The sequence below is a fragment of the Lissotriton helveticus genome, chromosome 4_2 (genome assembly GCF_964261635.1).
Source record: "Lissotriton helveticus chromosome 4_2, aLisHel1.1, whole genome shotgun sequence".
Classification (NCBI taxonomy): Eukaryota; Metazoa; Chordata; class Amphibia; order Caudata; family Salamandridae; genus Lissotriton; species Lissotriton helveticus.
Window position 1 is genome coordinate 99,774,187 of NC_136064.1, and position 22,605 is coordinate 99,796,791.

A 22,605-nucleotide genomic window follows, 5' to 3' on the forward strand; every position below is an offset into this window, starting at 1 on the left:
TAAGGACTGGAGCTTTTACTTCGCTCGTTACACGGCACGCTTTATCTAGTGTCTGAGCACTGTTTCGTTTATTGACAATGGCGGCTGCTTTTTTTTGTTGTATGTGCATGCTGAGATCGACGCCCGCTTTAGGGACACCGCGCTCAGTTTACACTTTATTTTTAAAAGTTTGAAAACGAGCGTGGCACCCGCTTCAGGGACACCACGCTGTTTTTTTTAAACTTTAATCCGGAGCGCGGCGCCCGCTTCAGGGACACCGTGCTCCATTTTTTTTTTTACTTTAATCCTCTGTGGGTATCTTCTGTGTGTCCCAACATGTTAGTAGTGTATGCTTTACTGCCAGAAGCAAGTGGGACAGGAGTTTGCCTTTGCTTGTGCGTAGTGGGTAGATTGACTGCCAGTGTGCACTGTGCGATCACCTCTAGATATCAACCACTTTAAGACCTCTTTTGAAAACCACTGGGTCACCGGTCAGGACCACAGCATGTGTGTCAGTGTCCAATCATCCCCACTGCCCCTCTGGGATCTGGATGGGTCGATCCCATGTAACTTGCTGGAGTGTAATATCTTCGGTACAACATTTTTAACAACGTCTCGATGCTATTTGTGCATGTCGTAAAGTGATTTGCTATCGTCATAATAACGTCCTATTGATCGTCTAGGTGTATACAACATTTATTCTTCCATGCTGCCTGATACAGCAGTCTCTTCCCCACCTCTGGTTCAGTGAAGAGTCTGTATGGTGGAAGTTGTGTGTTGTGAACTCTCCCCTTTAAGGAGGAACCTCTTTAAGTGTGCCAGCTCTCTAGCCCCTCCTTCCTTAATTGGAGGGTGCATAACCCAATGCCTTCCTTGCCGTTCATGGAAAGGTGTTTTTTCAGCTCAAAGTCATTCTTGGCTAAGGAGGGACTTCATCATTCCTGTCTGAAACTTCTACGGATTCTAGTGGCATCCTCACTCTCTCTAGGTCCTAAAACACGCACTGTCCGTGCCGGGGGTGGAGTCTAGATTAACCCACATCAGAGTGAATTGAGATAGGAAAGAGATCAGGCGTCTTCTGATCTCCGCCTGGCCCCGTGCTCTCACGGTCAACCTTTGTACTAGGGAGGTGTGTAGAGCTAGGTGCCACCACACTTTTTCTGCAACCTGGCACAACTCCCAAATGGCTCTTCTAGATAGGTTGGGACAACCACGCACCCAGCTCGGTCTCTCTTTTGGTCCACTATCAAACATCTCAGTTGTGCTGCCTGATAGAAGCCGCATAGGTCAGGCATTCCCAGACCTTCCTCTTTAGGTCCCAGGAAGCTTTGTCTCCGGCATATTGTTCCCTTCTGCTCTTTAAATATGTATTTGTGGCACAAGAGTTGCAGCTTTTTATTTTCACCTTTCGCATCACACAGCGGAAAGACCTGAAAACTGTTCAGTATTCTTCTGACAACTCTCAGTTGAATAGTACGCTAGAGATCACTAGTATTCCACTACTAAGATTCCCCACGTCTTCCTGCATGCAATCTTGAATGAGACTCTATACATTTGAATTCAATGAAGCAAATTCAGAAATAACCCTTGTACCCTTTGGCTGCAAACCAGACCACTATTTTAGCTGGACATATTAGACATACCTAAGCCAATAACTAACCAAGTATTAGACCTCTCTGGGTGCATGGTCCAAGGCTAAGGACGGACTTGAGCCTTAAACCATGGGCAGAACCAAACCACCCGAGATTCAGGGAACTCCTGAAAACAAGTTGTCATGTTGGCATGTGACTGAGTGTATGTGGTAACAGGCATTTGTATTGCAATAGGTCTCGCATAAGTTCAAGCTACTGGCATTGTAACTGACAATGCCTTTTATTTTTATTTTGTTTTTTAAAAACAAATAAAAGGCATGGTCATTTACAATGCCAATAGCTTAAACACTCGCAAGTGGGAGACCTATTGCATTGCAAATGCTTGTTTTCTCCTTCCCTCACTGATGACATCTTACATTATTTTTATACTCATTTTACATTCTTCATTTCAGAAGGCACTTTTTTTGTAATTTTCTTTATTGGCATTTCGAAAACAACAAACAATACAAACAACTTAGCCAGTTGCACGTGGTAATATCTTTTTCCATACATTTGGGAGATACGGTACTGTGTCACTGAAATTATCTAGTACTTACAACATCTTGTAATAAATATCATACATAGTACAACAGAACGGCGGAAGGCATTACATTGCGGATTAGTCCAGAACACACCAGGATCTATCAGTCGGGGCAGGGTCTATGTGGGTGTTCTAATACGGATAGTTATCATGGGATCAGTGCATCTCCTAGTTCAGGGCGTTACCTGTAGTGAGGGCATACCTACAAATCGGCGGACGCCACTTGAGAGCCCACCCCTTCGTTTTGTCGTGTTCGCGCCAACTCCAGAAATGGACCCCATATGTCCTTTGGCCTGGATGCCGACGGCATCAGCTCCCAAAAGGTAGGTAGTTAGTTGTGCGTGGCTGAAGGTTACGCCTTGGATTCAAGCCTCCAGGGATGGGGCTCCCTTTCTCCCCCAGCTCCTGGTTACCCGGCGTTTGGCAACAAGTAATCACAGACGCGTAGCTTATGGTTCCCAACCGGTGTGTCTCGAACATAACCCAGTAGTCCAAGCAACGGGTCTGGGTCATCCGCCGTGCCAATGATATCATGTACTGTGGTGAGGATCTTGGACCTGTATGAGGCCAACCGGGGACGAAGTAGAACGCTACACCGGATTATTATGGACGGTGATAGATAAGGCACAAGATCGTTCTTCTTGTAAATCGAGGACAATCTATAAATTGACCACGGTTCAGCTTATCAATAGCTAACCTGACGATATAAAACGATTTCGAGCACATAGATCAGATCATACAGAAATTGGCCCCTGATGAAGGTACCTATGCGTACCGAAATGCATAGGGCTGAAAAAAGAAACTGCAATGTTCAAACTATAAGTGAAGGAATAGAAATGATGTAGATGTATGATTTGAAATGCATTCATAATGTCATTGTATATGTCGATATGATGCAATAATCGATATCGTGGAAAAATGTACAGTAAATAATGAGGAATATGTATTAAAAAAGTGAACAGATTATTGGTTGAGTATGTGAAGGACATTTCTTTTTTAAGTAGTTAAGGTGAAGACACACCAAGTGCACAGTAGGTAGGTAGGTTTGTCGACCTGCCATAACTATCTAAACCGGGGACAGCGCCATGCCATGTGCAGGAACGTAGCTGGGGCATAGCCACATCTCCGTTGTATTTCAGAAGGCATTTGATGATGCTTTTTCTTTGCTCTTTTGTACATATTTTTAGAATTAGGCTCAAAAAGGTCAATGCACAATACACCTAAACACATGCAGGTGAGCTGGGATGGCCCCTCCCACCTCCTCCATCTACCAGCCTTGTACACCGGAAGCGAGCCAGAATGACAGTTGGGGGCGGAGTTTTCCAAAGGAGGCCAGGGTCGCTGTAGGACGGTGACCTTTACGTCGGGACGTAGACTCTTACCTAGACTTTTATCCAACAGTCAATTGAACATGGCTATTTACATACCACCTACCCACATCTGAACTGTTTTTTCATTAAAGAAGCGCTTTTTTAGCAGAGTACTCAAAGAGGTACTAATGAAACGAGTACATAAGGTTAGGTATACTCATGACCCAAGTACTCAAAGTTGTAGCTATCACCCAAGTACTTAGGGTATACTTATTATCACCCAAATACTTTACAGTGTACTTATGAACAGCGACGTTCAGATATACTTACTACCCAAGTACTAAACGGTGTACTCATTAAGCAAGTCTTTAAGGTATACCTATTACCCAAGTACTTAAAGATGTTATGTTATTTGTTTTTATACAGAGTTCACAGACCTGAGGGTGCCTTGGCGTTGCCTTCATGGGTGAACCGTTTAAGACTGTGGATGTCCCCTCAGAGTTTAAATTTAGATGAATTATGGAATGAAAATGCATGTTTTAAGAGCTTTCCTGAACTGCAAAAGGCGGTTCCGTTTTTTGAGTTCAAGAGGGAGAGAAATCCAAGCTCAGCTGTGCTGACCACAAAGCCTCTGCCTCCCCAATGGGATTTTCTAACTTTACGAACTACATTTTAAGCAGTCATGGAGCGTAGAGATCTGGGGGGGGGGGTGTACCAGGAACATTTTTTAATACAACAATCTGGTCCTACATTGTACAAGGCCTTTAAGGTGGTGCACAGAGCCTTAAAGGCAATACTTTTTTTTTATAGGAATCCTGTGCCCTTTTTTTTGCTAGGGCTGCTGAATGATGTGTAAGTAGTCCCCACACCAGACGAGCTGCTGCATTTTGCAATTTAGTGAGCAGCTTCGATTGCATGTTTATCAACAGTTCATTGCAATAGTCCAGTTTAAAGTGCAGTAATGACTGTTTTTTACAGACTGTTTGGTATGGAGGGTTACACGTTCACAATTGTTTTTAAGATGTAAAAAACGAGGAGGCATTTTGATTGCCCTGGCAGGTGAAAGTCAGTTGGTTGTCAAAGAGGAGGCCCACGTTACTTACTTCTTCGACTCGTTTTGATAAAGTAATCATATCCTGGGGCCACCGGCTGGATTACCCAAGTATTTAAGGTATACTCATGACCCAAGTACTCAAAGGTGTAGGTACGCATTAACAGAGTCTTCAAGGTATACTCAGTACCCAAGCACTCAAAGGTGTAGGTACGCATTAACAGAGTCTTCAAGGTATACTCAGTACCCAAGCACTCAAAGGTGTAGGTACGCATTAACAGAGTCTTCAAGGTATACTCAGTACCCAAGCACTCAAAGGTGTAGGTACGCATTAACGGAGTCTTCAAGGTATACTCAGTACCCAAGCACTCAAAGGTGTAGGTACGCATTAACAGAGTCTTCAAGGTATACTCAGTACCCAAGCACTCAAAGGTGTAGGTACGCATTAACAGAGTCTTCAAGGTATACTCAGTACCCAAGCACTCAAAGGTGTAGGTACGCATTAACGGAGTCTTCAAGGTATACTCATGACCCAAGCACTCAAAGGTGTAGGTACGCATTAACAGAGTCTTCAAGGTATACTCAGTACCCAAGTACTCAAATGTGTAGGTACACATTAACAGAGTCTTCAAGGTATACTCAGTACCCAAGCACTCAAAGGTGTAGGTACGCATTAACAGAGTCTTCAAGGTATACTCAGGACCCAAGTACTCAAATGTGTAGGTACGCATTAACAGAGTCTTCAAGGTATACTCAGTACCCAAGTACTCAAAGGTGTAGGTACGCATTAACAGAGTCTTCAAGGTATACTCAGTACCCAAGTACTCAAAGGTGTAGGTACGCATTAACAGAGTCTTCAAGGTATACTCAGTACCCAAGCACTCAAAGGTGTAGGTACGCTATAACAGAGTCTTCAAGGTATACTCATGACCCAAGTACTCAAATGTGTAGGTACGCATTAACAGAGTCTTCAAGATATACTTATTACCCAAGTACTTAACGGTGTACTTATTTATTTATTTATTTATTCAAAGTTTTATATAGCGCGAACAAGATCCTTACAGATATCAGAGCGCTTCACAAAGACAGGGTAGGGGCAGTAGGAGTGAACAGAGATAATGGGAGTAGTATGGTAGTCAATAACATGGTGGGATAATAGTAACATACATAAAACATATCAATATACAATCAGGTAAACAAGTAATATAAGACGGTACAAGTCATTGATCCCACTATAGAGGTGCACCTTGGGTGTGTGGATGGCTTATACCAAAGTCTTAGTGAAGCGAGAACACTGAGTGGGGGCATCTGGAGAGTGAATCAGCGTGTGTCATATATTGGTAGTGACAACATCAAGTTAGAGGTAAAGTGCCAGAGGACAAGGTGAACAGTGATACAAAGCAATGCAGAGTCTCTGATACAGTACCACTCATGTTCAGGAGATCTTGGCAAGAAGGATGGTTTTCACCTCTTTCTTGAAGAGTGCCCAGTGGAGGAGATCAGCCTAGTTTCAGGCGGGAGCGCGTTCCAAATCCTGGGTGCCATTCCAGAGAAGGAGCGCTTGTATGTTTTCTCTTTCCGGAATCTACGCGGTTTCAGGAGTAGGTTTTTTGTACTTCTATTGGACCTCGAACCTCCTGAGATAGACAACTTTTGAGCGAGGTAGTTGGGTGCATTGTGGTGCACGGCCGCGTGTGTCATAACTGCAATTTTTAGCTGTATTCTGGCTTCAAAAGGCAGCCATTTTAGAGACTTTAAGTCTGGGGATATATGCGAATGTTTTCTTGAGCCAGTAATGAGTCTTGCTGCAGCGTTCAGGGAGGCTCTTAAGGGTGCAGTTGTGGATAGCGGGAGTCCGCTGAGGGCCACAATTCCGTAGTCTATTCGCGGGATGACTAGAGATTGTACAGCAGTTTGGAAGTCTTCGGCAGGGAGGAAAGGTTTAACTTTCCTCAATGTGTTGATTTGGAAATTAGCTGCTTTTGTGGCTTTGCTAACGTGCTGCTGCATGTTGAGCTTGGCGTCGAGTGTGATGCCTAGGGATTTCGCCGAGTCCACATTGGTAGGTTGGACATTGAGTGCTGTTAGGTTATTGAGCCATGTTTGGGTGATGGAAATTTTCGCCGGGGGTGAGATGAGTAGGAACTCGGTTTTCAGAGCATTTAGTTTGAGGTGATTATCTGCCAGCCAAGATTGAGTGTTAATAAGCGTGGAGTTCAGATGTTTGATATCTTCTGGGGATTGTAGCTTTAGGTAGAGTTGTGTGTCGTCGGCGTACATATGGAATTGGACATTGGAAGCTTGGAGCAAGGTGGCGAGCGGTTCCATGACGAGGTTGAACAGTGTGGGGGAGAGGGAGGATCCTTGTGGAACACCTAGATCTGCAGGCACAGGTGTGGATAGCACATTGTCGATCTTGAACTTCTGTGACCGGTTGTGAAGGAAGGACGAAAACCATTTGAGAACAGTTCCCGATAGTCCCATTCTAGTGCTTAGCAGCTCCAGCAAGTTCTCATGTTTGACCGTGTCAAATGCTGACGAGAGGTCAAGAAGGATGAGGAGGCAGGACTCATTACGATCAAGAATTTGGAGGGCGTCATCAATTATGTGTGTCATAGCTGTTTCCGTGCTATGTTTAGCTCGGAAGCCTGATTGATGAGGGTTGAGGAGGTCAAATTGGTCAATGTGTTTAGTTAGTTGTATTTGGACACATTTTTCCAGCAGTTTGGCCAGGGTGGGGATATTGGTGATGGGCCGGTAATTGTTTAGGTCAGACGGATCAGCTGTAGGTTTCTTGAGTATAGGCGTGACTTGCCCCACCTTGAGGGAGTCCGGAATGAGGCCTTGTTGCAGGGAGCTGTTGATGATTTTGGTCCTGAGAGGGAGGAGCAAGGGGATGAAGTCTTTTACAGCATTAGCAGGTAGAGGGTCCGTGAGGTGATTAGAGGGCTTCAAGGTGCAGAGCAGTTTGCGTATTGCTTCTTCCGAGTAGGTATCGAAATGCAGCCAAGATGCCTTGTTTTTAGGTTGAGTGTAAGACATTCTGGTGGCGTTGGGGAATCGACTTACATCCATGATGAGGTCATTTCTTATGTTGTCAGTCTTTAGCTTAAAGAAAGCAGAGAAGGCTTCACAGTGTGGGATGTCGCTTGTTGTGCTGTTTGATTGTAGTGGTTGAGTCTTTGTTTGGGTCTTGATTAGTTCGAACAGCTTTCTTGGCCTGTTTTTTGCTTGGTCCAGCTGGCGGCTAAAGAAGTCCGCCTTTGTGCGCTTTATTTTCCTGAAGTAGGCGTTTCTCTTGTTCTTAAGCCTTTTGAGGTGTAGTGCTGAAGGGTCCGATCTCCAGGTGCGTTCTGCCATTCGCATAGAACGCCTGTCGTCATTGAGTCTATCATCATACCAAGGGTTAGAAGTTTTGGTGGAGACTCTCTTCAGTTGCAGTGGGGCGACTTCATTGACTACTGTGTTCATAGAGTCAAGGTAGTGGTCCATCAGTGATTGAACATCCGAGGTACCTGAAGGGGGAAGGAGGAGATTGCCAATGTGGGGAGGCAGGGTAGAGGGGTTAAGGTTCTTCAAGTCCCTTTTCCATGTTTTGGTTTTGATTGGTTGAACTGGGATAGGTTTAACTTTTTCATTGATAAAGAAGGTGATAATGTGGTGATCAGACCAGTCGCAGGGTTGAATCGCCTCCAGTTGTGTTGAGTTCTCTTTGGCAATGATGAGATCGAGTATCGAGCCTTTGTCGTGTGTTGGTCTATCGCATATTTGGGTGAGGTCAAGCGCATTAAGGAAAGTTTTGAGACTATTCACCACTGTGTCTTTCTGATCGTTCCAGTGGAGATTGAAGTCCCCCAGGTAGACTTGGGTTGTCTGCTGACCGGCATTGGAAGTGATCATGTCCATGAGTTGTTGGGTGAATATGAGATTGTCACCAGGCGGGTGATAGATGAGATGTAAAGCACAAGCTTGTTTGCCGTCGCTGGTGATGTCGAGGCAGAGGAGTTCACTGGAGGAGAAGGAGGTGGGGGGTGATTTTAGTAACGGAGAGGTTGCTCCTAAAAATGCATGCAATTCCCCCGCCCGTCTTGCCAGGAGGCCTGTCCAGCCTAATGATGTGATAATTGGGGGGGACTAGTATGTCCATAATCGGGGTAGAGGCTTCAGTAAGCCACGTTTCCGTTAGAATGGCCAGGTCCAGATCCCTAGCTGAGACGAGATCAGCGATGTCGGAGGAGTGTCTCTGGGCCGATCTGCAATTGAGTAAGATGCATTTGAGTTTGGGAGAGTGAAGGGTGGTCGAGCTTTCTAATGTGAGGGGAACTTTTCTGAGGTTGTTAGGGTCGGAACCTCTGTTGTTGAGTGTTGGGAGCCTCAGAGGGTTTGTAGGAATTGTGGGTATGGGGATGTGTGGGTTGGGTATGTGTTTTACCGGACCTGGGCCATAAGAGCGTAGTAGAGAGCATAAGTCACGGTCCAACAAAGGGTTGAGGACACGCCGGGGGCGGTGGGCGTTAATGCGAACGGGGATAGTCGGCCAACGCGGGCGTCGTTGGAGGCGAGGGTATGTAGGGAGGGTGCGTCGTTTGTAGGGTAGAGGGATGGTGGGAGGTAGACTGGGCTGTGAGGAGAGAAGCTCTTTGATTGCGTGGACATCTTTTTTGATTTGTAGAATATCCTCTTTGACTTGCTGGAGGGTGGATAAATTCTGGTCAGGAGGTGGGATGGGGTTTGTGGTGAATCATTGAGTAGTGAGCTGGAAAGCGGGCAGGGTATCGAGGGGGTGGATATACTAGCGTTGTTGGAGGGTTCTGCGGTGCTAAAGAGTGGAATGGCATTCAAAGTGGGGGCCTTTTTGTGGGCGTGGGGTGTGGGTGAAGTAGGTGAAGTGGGCGGAAGGTGGGAGGCATAGGTAGTGACGTCAGTGGGAGACGGTGTCGGTGAGTGGAAGGCGGTGTCGGTTATTACCAGAGCATACTTATTACTCAAGCACCCATTGACTTTAGTACACTTACCACCCAAGTACTGAAAGATGTACTTATTAACTGAGCACTTAATGTCTACTTATTACCCAAGTCCTTATTACCCGAGTACTTGAGACGTACTCATTACTCTAGTGTATCTCAAGGGAGAGGCTAAATTTGCCTCCCATGGCTTCCATCTGTAACCTGCAGAGTAGGCCTGGGCAGTAAATTCCGTTCTGCTAGCGGAATTTGGGTAATTTCGTGTTCTGCGGAGAACGCAGAATTGGCCAAAATTCTGCGTTCCGCTGCTTCGCTGAATTTTTTGCTTGTTCGTGTTCTAAAAATGCGTGTTCGCAAGATATTTCTCCCCGAACACGCAAACAGCGATCGCGAACAGGAAAAAAGGATTGCGAACAAGCAATTCCACGTGTTTGTGGAATTTCTGCACGTTCGAATTTTTTTTACTGTTTTGCGGAGCTTTGCGTAGCACGCCTAAGCAAATTCCGCCCACTCCTGCTGCAGAGTACCTTGCGTGGGCTGAGATATACAAGGCCCGCAGAAAGACATGCAATGCTGTGCGAGGAAGCAATTTATGGGGAGACCAGACAGGGGGAAGTACAGGGTGTTTTTTGAGGGGTCCTGCTTTGTTATGTTATGTTAATTTTGACTTATATAGCACCAAATCACTGTCAGGTCTCTAGGCGCTAATAACAGGTGGGAAGAAACAACAGCTGAGTGGATGGAAAATACATGTGGCGGTTAAAAATGCGCAGTGCCTAGGGCTTCTCTAAACAGGAGCATTTTTAATGATTTCCGAAGTGCAACAGATTTGATTCTTTGCGGAGAGGCTCCGGGAGTTTGTTCCAGATCTGTGGCACCAGCACAGAAAAGGATCTCCCTCCCTTGGTGGCCAGTTTGTACCGGGGACAAGACAGCAATTGTGCATTGGAGGACCTTAGTGATCGTTTGGGGTTGTAAACCTCAAGACGGTCCTTGATGTAGGCGGGTGCTTGGCCATGGATTGCTTTATGGGCTGTGCATAAACTTTTAAACTCCACCCTCTGCTTTATGGCGAGCCAGTGCAGTTTGCGCAGCAATGGGGAGGCATGGGTCCGTCTTGGTAGCCTAAAGAGTCAGTCTGGCTGCGTCATTTAGGACCACTTGTAGCCTACCGGTCAAAGTTTTAGGCAAGCCCAGATAAAGGGCATTCCCGTACTCCAATCTTGAGATGATTAAAAATCTAAGTGTAAGAAGGAACTGGCGACCTAGTGGAGACACCAAATGTGGGTGGTTGAGGTGTTATTTTGCGGCTGCTTTGTGCACTGGTGGTTGACTAGGCTTTGTGGCAGTGGAAAACTGAACGAGGTCTACAAAGTTAGTTGTGGTGGCATGGGCAGTCCTGTGGAGAGAAGGAAGTATGCTTGGAGCTGGTGCACACACGTGCAGGTAGACAAAGGAGCAGGGGGTGGGCATAAGACTGGCTGGCACAAAGTCCCAAGCAGTAGTGGATAAAATGCACGACAGAGCTGCATGGTGAAAAACGCTGGTAAAGGAACAAAGCAACCCAGCAGCAGACAATACTGAAGCTCTAAATCACAGCTGTGCCTCGGGAAGCTGCAGTGAAGTGTGGCACCTTTGCTTGGGGGCAATATTGCAGACTCTACTGTGACCCACAGGGGTCGCTGGTTACGGGTCTGGGAGGCCATCAACCACAAGGCACAAGCCTTGCACATGGAATAGTGTCAAATGAGGGAACAGCAGCTAGGCCCGAATCAAGCACTCGCCAAACCAACAAACTTGGAACCCCATGACACTCGAACACTAGCGGCCAGATTCATGAAATGAAAATCGGCTCGCAAAGGGCCAGATTCTGAGAATCTGGCCCTTTGCGAACGCAATTATTGCATTTGGGATTCATCATCCCAAATGCAATAATCGCTATTATAGAATTCGCTATTGTGCGAGGAATTGCATGTAAGGAATCTCTAATTAAGATTCCTTAAATGCAATTCATCAACCAATTTTAAATTGCGAATTCGCAATATTTGGCCGCTATTTACCACGAAGTCTGACTTCCTGGTAAATAGCGAAAAAATAGATTAAAGCACTTTAGTGCATTTTTGTCTTTTGTATGTTACACACACACACATGTCCTTTGCACATGTGTGTGCGCAACAACTGTGTAATGTTGCATTTCAGGGGTGCTACAGGGTGTCCTTTGGACACCCTGGCACCCTTGAAATCGCATCCTTATTTGCGATTAGCAATTTGCTAATCGCAAATAAGGAATGTGTAGGGATCGCATTTCTTTATGCAATTTCTACATGAATCCCGTTTTGCAAGTCCTTAATAGCGATTCCTTATGAATCGCTATTAGGGGCTCGCAAAACGGAACAATGATGAATCAGGCTGTAGATGTCTGGTAACAACCAGCACACAATAAAGAGAAACACAGAGGAAGAGAAGTGAGTGGAGATGTGCTGGGAGCACAACAGGACCTGGTCTAGCGCCCCCAGAAAACTAACAAGTGCCAGTTTCAGCCTAGGAGAATGAAAGCCTGACCGATGAGGCTGTAAAACAAAGGTTGCTGCCAGAGAGCAATGTATGCCCGGCTGGCACGGGAAGGAAAAACACAGCCATAAAGTACCCAACTGGCACAAGAACTGCTAGGTGTAATAAAGGACAAAATGATCAGACTAGGAACTATGAGGAAACAAAGTAACCGAGTGTATACAGCTAAAAGTATTAAAGAACCTTTCTGGGCACACGTGAGCCACATCTGACGCCTGGGTGAGCTGGAGAAGACGGCACTGGAGCAATCTGGAAAGTGCACTAACGAGGGGAATATTCGGAAATCAGTTGTTTTTGACAACTGTGCAGGTCTGTAGCAAGATTAAAAAACAACAAAACACATCTCCTTCATTGAACACTCCATGTAAACGACTATGTGGCCCATGGCTCCGCCCCATCGCCCCTGGCCAATGAATACAAGGATTACGGACAGGTGTATTAATTTTTCAGGTTCATTCAGATCCACATCGCAGGGACTGTTTTACGCGATGTTCTGAGGTGAGGAACGTTAGAAAAATTGAGGAGGCTAGAGCAGGGGGGGTTCAGGGTGGCACACTGAAGCGGATACCATGCTGAGAGTTCCTCCCTGGTCTGTAAGGGTTCAGGGTGGCGCACTGAAGCGGATACCATGCTGAGAGTTCCACCCTGGTCTGTAAGGGTTCAGGGTGGCGCACTGAAGCAGATACCCCCTTGATCCTCTTCCCCACAAAATATGGAAATATCTTGGGCGTAATACCTTTCCATGGCTGAGGCAGATATGCAATCAGTCTTTGGAAGCAGGAATAGTCCCAAAGCGCTGGAAACTGGAGGTGGTGTCTCCACTGATAAAAAAACCTTCTCTGGACCCGTCAATACCGGCAAACTTTAGACCCATTTCACTTCTCCCCTATCCAGGGAAGATACTTGAGAAGGTGGTCAGTAGGTCTCTGTCGCGTTTCCTGGAGGAGAACAATCTTTTAGACATAGACCAGTTTGGTTTTCGCCCCGGACACAGGACTGAGACGGCTCTGGCCACCATGATGGACAATCTGCGGATGCGAGCCGACAACGGAAATACTACAGTTTTAGTACCTCGACATGTCGGCCGCATTCAACACGGTGAACCATCTCATACTAGTGGAAAGATTGAAGAGGATAGGAGTGAAAATCCGGGCGCTGCAGTGGCTTCAATCTTATTTAGAAGGTCGACAGCAGATGGTAACTTTAGCACCATTCTCCTCTGGTAAATCTCTAGTCGCCCATGGGGTGCCGCGGGGCTCTGCGATCAGCCCCATCCTATTCAATGTCTACCGGCAAATCCTGCTTTCCATCATAAAGTCCTCCGGGATCTGTTTAGTCAATTATGCCGATGACACACAACTAGCCTTCTCTTTGGAAGGGGACCGTGCACTATCTCTGGAGGCGTTCCAGCATTGCATGCGGCAGACGACTGAATGGCTCAGGAGGAACTCATTGCAATTTAATAGCGGAAAGACAGAGGTAGTATATTGCTCTGCGGGTAGGATGTCTAGACCTTTTCCATCTGACTTTAGACTCACACCAGAGGAGGAACCTTTAACACTGGTCAGGAAGGTTCGTAATTTGGGGGTGATGTTTGATGACGACATCCAGATGGAATCTCAGGCAAGAAAGACTGCCAGTGTTTGTTTTGCCTTAATTCGTATGTTACGGAAAATACTCCCTTTACTACCTAAAGAGGCTCGTTCTCTGGTGGTAAGTAGCATTGTGGGAAGCAGGCTGGATTATTGCAACTCCCTTTACTTGGGGGGCCCCTGCCTATATTCTCCAGGGACTGCAAAGAATCCAGTCTGCAGCAGCTAAACTGGCTCTTGGCAGGATACGGAGTTCCTCCTCTACCCTGGCTTTGAGAGAGCTACACTGGCTGCCGATCAGGGAGAGGGTCCAGTTTAAGACTCTCTGCTTGGTCTTTAGAGCGGTGCACGAGCTAGGTCCCATTCCTCTTCAGGAAAGGTTCATATGGTATAGCCCGACAAGACAGCTCCGTTCCTCCAGTGCGTGCCTGTTAACGATTCCCCGGTTTAAACGCTCGAGGTTAGGAGGAAGGGCATTCAGCATGGCTGGCGCACGGTTATGGAATGAACTCCCTCAGAGCCTTAGACAAGCCAACTCCCTGCTAGAGTTCCGTAGGAACTTGAAAACCTGGCTCTTCCCTAAGGCGTAAGCTTTGCTCCTCTATCCTGTTCTGTTGCGACCTGGTTTCATTCTGGTCCAAGTCTGTAGTCTGAAGCGCCAGGATACCGTAGGATGACAGTATGCGCTATACAAGTTCCTAATCTAATCTATACCATGCTTCGAGTTCCTCCCTGGTCTGCAAGGGGTTCATGGTGGCGCACTGAAGCGGATACCATGCTGAGAGTTCCTCCCTGGTCTGCAAGGGCTCAGGGTGGCGCACTGAAGCTGATACCATGCTGAGAGTTCCTCCCTGGTCTGTAAGGGCTCAGGGTGGCGCATTGAAGTGGATACCATGCTGAGAGTTCCTCCCTGGTCTGCAAGGGGTTCATGGTGGCGCACTGAAGCGGATACCATGCGGAGAGTTCTCCCCTGGTCTGTAAGGGCTCAGGGTGGCACACTGAAGCGGATACCATGCTGAGAGTTCCTCCCTGGTCTGTAAGGGCTCAGGGTGGCGCACTGAAGCGGATACCATGCTGAGAGTTCCTTCCTGGTCTGCAGGGGCTCAGGGTGGCGCACTGAAGCGGATACCATGCTGAGAGCTCTCCCCTGGTCTGTAAGGGCTCAGGGTGGCACACTGAAGCGGATACCATGCTGAGAGTTCCTCCCTGGTCTGCAAGGGGTTCATGGTGGCGCACTGAAGCGGATACCATGCGGAGAGTTCTCCCCTGGTCTGTAAGGGCGGCACACTGAAGCGGATACCATGCTGAGAGTTCCTCCCTGGTCTGTAAGGGCTCAGGGTGGCGCACTGAAGCGGATACCATGCTGAGAGTTCCTCCCTGGTCTGTAAGGGCGCAGGGTGGCGCACTGAAGCGGATACCATGCTGAGAGTTCCTTCCTGGTCTGCAGGGGCTCAGGGTGACGCACTGAAGCTGATACCATGCTCAGAGTTCTCCCCTGGTCTGTAAGGGCTCAGGGTGGCGCACTGAAGCGGATACCATGCTGAGAGTTCCTCCCTGGTCTGTAAGGGTTCAGGGTGGCGCACTGAAACGGATACCATGTTGAGAGCTCTCCCCTGGTCTGTGGGGGTTCAGGGTGGTGCACTGAAACTGATACCATGCTGAGAGTTCCTCCCTGGTCTGTAAGGGTTCAGGGTGGCGCAGTGAAGCCGATAGCATGCTTAGAGTTTCTCCCTGGTCTGTAAGGGTTCAGGGTGGAGCAGAGAAGCGGATTCCATGCTGAGAGTTCCTTTCTGGTCTGTAAGGGCTCAGGGTGGCGCACTGAAGCGGATACCATGCTGAGAATTCCTCCCTAGTCTGTAAGGGCTCAGGGTGGCACACTGAAGCGGATACCATGATGTTCTTCCCTGATCTGCAGGGGGTTCAGGGTGGCGCACTGAAGCTGATACCATGCTGAGAGTTCCTCCCTGGTCTGCAGGGGTCAGGGTGGCGCACTGAAGCTGATACCATGCTGAGAGTTCCTCCCTGGTCTGCAGGGGTCAGGATGGCGCACTGAAGCTGATACCATGCTGAGAGTTCCTCCCTGGTCTGCAGGGGCTCAAGGTGGCGCACTGAAGCTGATACCATGCTGAGAGTTCCTCCCTGGTCTGTAAGGGTTCAGGGTGGGCACTGAAGCGGATACCATGCGGAGTTCCTTCCTGGTCTGCAGGGGCTCAGGGTGGCGCACTGAAGCTGATACCATGCTGAGAGTTCCTCCCTGGTCTGTAAGGGTTCAGGGTGGCGCACTGAAGCGGATACCATGCTGAGAGTTCCTCCCTGGTCTGTAAGGGTTCAGGGTGGCACACTGAAGCTGATACCATGCTGAGAGTTCCTCCCTGGTCTGTAAGGGTTCAGGGTGGCACACTGAAGCTGATACCATGCTGAGAGTTCCTCCCTGGTCTGCAGGGGCTCAGTGTGGGCACTGAAGCGGATACCATGCTGAGAGTTCCTCCCTGGTCTGTAGGGGCTCAGCGTGGCGCACTGAAGCTGATACCATGCTGAGAGTTCCTCCCTCCTCTGCAGGGGCTCAGGGTGGCGCACTGAAGCGGATACCATGCTGAGAGTTCCTCCCTGGTCTGCAGGGGCTCAGGGTGGCGCACTGAAGCGGATACCATGCTGAGAGTTCCTCCCTGGTCTGCAGGGGCTCAGGGTGGCGCACTGAAGCTGATACCATGCTTAGAGTTCCTCCCTGGTCTGTAAGGGTTCAGGGTGGCGCACTGAAGCTGATACCATGCTGAGAGTTCTCCCCTGGTCAGTAAGGGTTCAGGGTGGGCACTGAAGCTGATACCATGCTGAGAGTTCCTCCCTGGTCTGCAGGGGCTCAGGGTGGCGCACTGAAGCGGATACCATGCTGAGAGTTCCTCCCTAGTCTGTAAGGGTTCAGGGTGGCGCACTGAAGCTGATACCATGCTGAGAGTTCCTCCCTGGTCTGTAAGGGCGCAGGGTGGCGCACTGAAGCGGATACCATGCTGAGAGTTCCTCCCTCCTCTGCAGGGGCTCAGGGTGGCGCACTGAAGCGGATACCATGCTGAGAGTTCCTCCCTGGTCTGCAGGGGCTCAGGGTGGCGCACTGAAGCGGATACCATGCTGAGAGTTCCTCCCTGGTCTGCAGGGGCTCAGGGTGGCGCACTGAAGCTGATACCATGCTTAGAGTTCCTCCCTGGTCTGTAAGGGTTCAGGGTGGCGCACTGAAGCTGATACCATGCTGAGAGTTCTCCCCTGGTCAGTAAGGGTTCAGGGTGGGCACTGAAGCTGATACCATGCTGAGAGTTCCTCCCTGGTCTGCAGGGGCTCAGGGTGGCGCACTGAAGCGGATACCATGCTGAGAGTTCCTCCCTAGTCTGTAAGGGCTCAAGGTGGCGCACTGAAGCGGATACCATGCTGAGAGTTCCTCCCTGGTCTGTAAGGGTTCAGGGTGGCGCACTGAAGCAGATACCATGCTGAGAGTTCCTCCCTGGTCTGCAGGGGCTCAGGGTGGGCACTGAAGCTGAGAGTTCCTCCCTGGTCTGCAGGGGCTCAGGGTGGGCACTGAAGCTGATACCATGCTGAGAGTTCCTCCCTGGACTGTAGGGGGCTCAGGGTGGGCACTGAAGCTGAGAGTTCCTTCCTGGTCTGCAGGGGCTCAGGGTGGCGCACTGTAGCCGATACGAGCCGAGAGTTCTCCCCTGGTCTACAGGGGTTCAGGGTGGCGCACTGAAGCGGATACCATGCTGAGAGTTCCTCCCTGGTCTGTAAGGGTTCAGGGTGGCGCACTGAAGCCGATACCATGCTGACAGTTCTCCCCTAGTCTGTAAGGGTTCAGGGTGGCGCACTGAAGCTGATACCATGCTTAGAGTTCCTCCCTGGTCTGTAAGGGTTCAGGGTGGGCACTGAAGCTGATACCATGCTGAGAGTTCCTCCCTGGTCTGCAGGGGTTCAGGGTGGGCACTAAAGCGGATACCATGCTGAGAGTTCCTCCCTGGTCTGTAAGGGTTCAGGGTGGGCACTAAAACGGATACCATGCTGAGAGTTCTTCCCTCCTCTGCAGGGGCTCAGGGTGGGCACTGAAGCTGAGAGTTCCTCCCTGGTCTGCAGGGGCTCAGGGTGACACACTGAAGCGGATACCATGCGGAGTTCCTCCCTGGTCTGCAGGGGCTCAGGGTGGTGCACTGAAGCTGATACCATGCTGAGAGTTCCTCCCTGGTCTGTAAAGGTTCAGGGTGGCGCACTGAAGCTGATACCATGCTGAGAGTTCCTCCCTGGTCTGCAGGGGCTCAGGGTGGGCACTGATGCCGAGAGTTCCTCCCTGGTCTGCAGGGGCTCAGGGTGGGCACTGAAGCTGAGAGTTCCTTCTTGGTCTGTAGGGGCTCAGGGTGGGCACTGAAGCTGAGAGTTCCTCCCTGGTCTGTAAGGGTTCAGGGTGGCACACTGAAGCGGATACCATGCGGAGTTCCTCCCTGGTCTGCAGGGGCTCAGGGTGGCGTACTGAAGCTGATACCATGCTGAGAGTTCTCCTCTGGTCTGCAGGGGCTCAGGGTGGCGCACTAAAGCGGATACCATGCTGAGAGTTCCTCCCTGGTCTGTAAAGGTTCAGGGTGGCGCACTGAAGCTGATACCATGCTGAGAGTTCCTCCCTGGTCTGCAGGGGCTCAGGGTGGGCACTGATGCCGAGAGTTCCTCCCTGGTCTGCAGGGGCTCAGGGTGGGCACTGAAGCTGAGAGTTCCTTCTTGGTCTTTAGGGGCTCAGGGTGGGCACTGATGCCGAGAGTTCCTCCCTGGTCTGCAGGGGCTCAGGGTGGCGCACTGAAGCGGAGAGTTCCTCCCTGGTCTGCAGGGGCTCAGGGTGGGCACTGATGCCGAGAGTTCCTCCCTGGTCTGCAGGGGCTCAGGGTGGGCACTGAAGCTGAGAGTTCCTTCTTGGTCTGTAGGGGCTCAGGGTGGGCACTGATGCCGAGAGTTCCTCCCTGGTCTGTAAGGGTTCAGAGTGGCGCACTGAAGCGGATACCATGCTGAGAGTTCCTCCCTGGTCTGTAAGGGTTCAGGGTGGGCACTGAAGCTGATACCATGCTGAGAGTTCCTCCCTGGTCTGTAAGGGTTCAGGGTGGGCACTGAAGCGGATACCATGCTGAGAGTTCCTCCCTGGTCTGTAAGGGTTCAGGGTGGTCACTGAAGCGGATACCATGCTGAGAGTTCCTCCCTGGTCTGTAAGGGTTCAGGGTGGGCACTGAAGCGGATACTTCGCTGAGAGTTCCTCCCTGGTCTGCAGGGGCTCAGGGTGGGCACTGAAGCTGAGAGTTCCTTCCTGGTCTGTAAGGGTTCAGGGTGGCGCACTGAAGCGGATACCATGCTGAGAGTTCCTTCCTGGTCTGCAGGGGCTCAGGGTGGCGCACTGAAGCGGATACCATGCTGAGAGTTCTCCCCTGGTCTGCAGGGGCTCAGGGTGGGCACTGAAGCGGATACCATGCTGAGAGTTCCTCCCTGGTCTGCAGGGGCTCAGGGTGGGCACTAAAGCTGAGAGTTCCTCCCTGGTCTGCAGGGGCTCAGGGTGGGCACTGAAGCTGAGAGTTCCTCCCTGGTCTGCAGGGGCTCAGGGTGGGCACTGAAGCTGAGAGTTCCTCCCTGGTCTGCAGGGGCTCAGGGTGGGCACTGAAGCTGAGAGTTCCTCCCTGGTCTGCAGGGGCTCAGGGTGGGCACTAAAGCTGAGAGTTCCTCCCTGGTCTGCAGGGGCTCAGGGTGGGCACTGAAGCTGAGAGTTCCTCCCTGGTCTGCAGGGGCTCAGGGTGGGCACTGAAGCTGAGAGTTCCTCCCTGGTCTGCAGGGGCTCAGGGTGGGCACTGAAGCTGAGAGTTCCTCCCTGGTCTGCAGGGGCTCAGGGTGGGCACTGAAGCTGAGAGTTCCTTCCTGGTCTGCAGGGGTTCAGGGTTGCGGCGCTCCTGTGCGTGGCTGCGGAGCTACGCACAGTGCTTTATGGCACTGTATGCTTGCCTCAAAGCACCGAGATGCTGGCGTGGGTTTGGAGGGGTGTAGGGGTGCGAGGGGTACGGTAGACACAGCACTAGAATCCCAGCACTGCACCCGACAAAGCGCTACGAGTACACTGCGGCCCGGATGGAGGGGCGGCGGTATCAAGCGGGAGCCCTGCTCGGGCATTCAAGGGCCTTGACCCCAGCTTGGCCTCGGCGGCTTCTCGGTGACACTTGAACAGACAGGAAATGCAGCTCCCGTTTGCGCAGCGTTTCTAGGCGCACAGAGGTCACGGGGTGCAGAACCAAACTTTTTCGGTCCAGGAAGATTTGTGGACAACAGTGTGGGGGGAAAAGAATGACAGGATCAGGGTGCTTATGCACCACAGAAAGGGCACACATACACTGGAGAGGGCTCACCGGTGCGACAAGCAAGAACTCTTACTGAGGCCCTGGATTACCGAAAGCGCACAGCCTCACCAGCGGGTGCCCATGAAGTCCTTCTTTTCTATGTGCCCTGGCTCCCTGGTGAAGGCTAGAAACACACTGAGCCCAGATCCACCCGATCGCCTTCTGCCTCCAACACGAGATCTGGCAGGGGCACCAGGTTGCGCGGTTCAGGTATGTCGAGGAGCCTTCATATACCACTGTTAGTATGTTTAGGGTTGCAAAATCCATCCAACGTGACAAGAAGTCCTTTTCCGATCATGGGCTTTCTGTCACAAATAGGTGCATTGTGGGAATAGTAGTTTTATGGAGTCCACCTAATCTGCTGTACGTCGCCACTTGCTTTGATCGGTTAAAAGGGGTGGCGTCCACAGACTCAGGGTCCTTCCAACCCAATGTATGCTGTGGAGGTATCCTGTGGCTCGCTGTAAGTGGACGCAGTATCGGGTGGACTCCATTGACTCGGCGATTTAGCAACCCAAGGCATGGTGTGGTGGAGTCTTCTGGCCCTGTACGCACTGCTCTAGGGTTGGTATGGGGTGATCTTCACTGACTCAGTAATCAGCCCACCCAAGGCATGCTGTGGTGGAGTCTTCTGGCCCTGTATGCACTGCTCTAGGGTTGGTATGGGGTGATCTTAACTGACTCAGTAATCAGCCCACCCAAGGCATGCTGTGGTGGAGTCTTCTGGCCCTGTACGCACCGCTCTAGGGTTGGTATGGGGTGGTCACCCAAGGCATGCTGTGGTGGAGTCTTCTGTCCCACTGGCCCTGTACGCACCGCTCTAGGGTTGGTATGGGGTGATCTCCACTGACTCAGTGCTGGTGCCTGCTACAGTGTTGAGAATGTACTCTGGTTTTGCTTTCACCTGGCCTAAGTACTGCAAATAAGTGTACAATTGTACTTAGGTAGACTATGGTTTATTTTGGCTTAAGAGTTGTGGTATTCATGTTTTGAAGGAAGTACAGGTGTGTGGGTTCGCTTTTAGATTGGTGACCCAGTGTGTCAGGATACTTTGGAAGATTAAGTATACTCAAGTACTGTTAAGAAGCCAGTGTTGGAAACGGTTCATATCTAGATTGTGTAGACGGTAGAGGCACTTACCTGACTCTGCAGCCTCTGGCACTGGTTTCCTCGAGGATATTCCATGCTTTTTGGACAGATGATCATTTTCAGGTTGGACCTGGCAGCCTTGGAGAGATCTTCGTCTGGAAGTTTGGTCACCGTTCCTACCAGACCAGGTCACCTCTCCTCGTGAGCCATGTCACCCACGCAGAGCCACTTCATAGGACCGCTGGTTATTCCAAGGAGTGCCGTTACCTCGCCTCACAAACACCTTTAGCTCTCTTCTGAAGGCCTTGCTTAGCTCTCCTCCTAGCTTCCACTCATCCGTCTACTGAACAACAGGCCAGTAACGTCCACACAAAGGTGCTCTCATGGCCTGGGGGCTAAACCTCTGTCACTAAGAGGAACGGCCACCTCTCAGGATTGGCTTTTTCTTCAACTGGGGATTAGCTCACCCAAGTCAATTCTCCATAATTCCTCAGGCCTTTACCCCCTCCCCCCCTACAGTTTGGGACCCTACTGTACTGGAATATTTGGAAGCACTAACCCAATGACGAGAAGGGGGGGGGGGTTCAATGAAAAGAACCGAAGAAGCTGGTCTTCTTGTTCAGGGAGAGTCACACCCCCTCATCCCTGCTATCACTACACGCCCACAACTGCCTCTCACCCAACCAAAGCACCTACCCCTCTATACTCTCCGCAAGCTCGGTTTTACGACTATGTCTCCTCACGTGGCCTGCCCTCGCCCCCTTAGGATAACTCCTGCTGTCCACCCCACTCACACCTACGGGTCTGTTCCCAACCAGTCAAACGTCGCGGTCCCCTCCTACTCCGATGCCTACTTATTCCCCACTCACGCCCACTTCTCCCTGTACAGATGTAACGGCACCTCTCTCCTGAGGCCTGTCTGCCCTATTCAGCCAGGTCTCACTTGGTGCCTATTCTTTCTTCTGCCTTCTCGCCCTTCCCTGCCTGCTCTGCCCCTTTTACTGCTATATCATCTTTCCTGCCTGCTATGCCCCTTTATTGCTTATCCCCCTTTACTGCCTGCTCTGCCCCTTTACTGTCGTACCCTGCTATGCCCTTCTACTGCCTGCTATGCCCTCTTTTCTGTTGTACCCCTTTACTGCCTGCTCTGCCCTTTCAGTGCTCTGCCCCCTTTACTGCCTGAGCTGCCCTTTCAGTGCTCTGCCCCCTTTACTGCCTGAGCTGCCCTTTCAGTGCTCTGCCCCCTTTACTGCCTGCTCTGACCCTTTTATTGCCTGTTCTGCCCCTTTACTGTTGTGCCCCTTTACTGCCTTCTCTGCCCTTTTCCTACTCTGCCCACTTTACTGCCTGATCTGCCCCCATCTGAAACTGTTGTGTGCCCCTTTGCTGTCTCCTCTGCCCCCTTTACTGTACGGTCCCGTTTACTGCCCCCTTTTCTGCCTGCTCCTCTCTGTGCCCTTTACTGTCCTGCCCGCTCCCCCTCTCCTC

The 22,605-nt window shown here is 50.3% G+C and overlaps 1 protein-coding gene across 1 annotated transcript in view; it reads right to left on the minus strand.

Annotated features, from left to right (window-relative positions):
* Positions 1–21,865, minus strand: part of LOC144752226 (sestrin-3-like) — a 174,450-nt gene extending 152,585 nt beyond the window's left edge. The window contains exon 1 of the mRNA XM_078640205.1: positions 21,169–21,865. Within this exon, the coding sequence (XP_078496331.1) occupies positions 21,169–21,234 (66 nt within the window). The 5' untranslated portion in view covers positions 21,235–21,865. The remainder of the gene's footprint in view (positions 1–21,168) is intronic.
* Between the last annotated feature and the right edge of the window lie 740 nt (positions 21,866–22,605).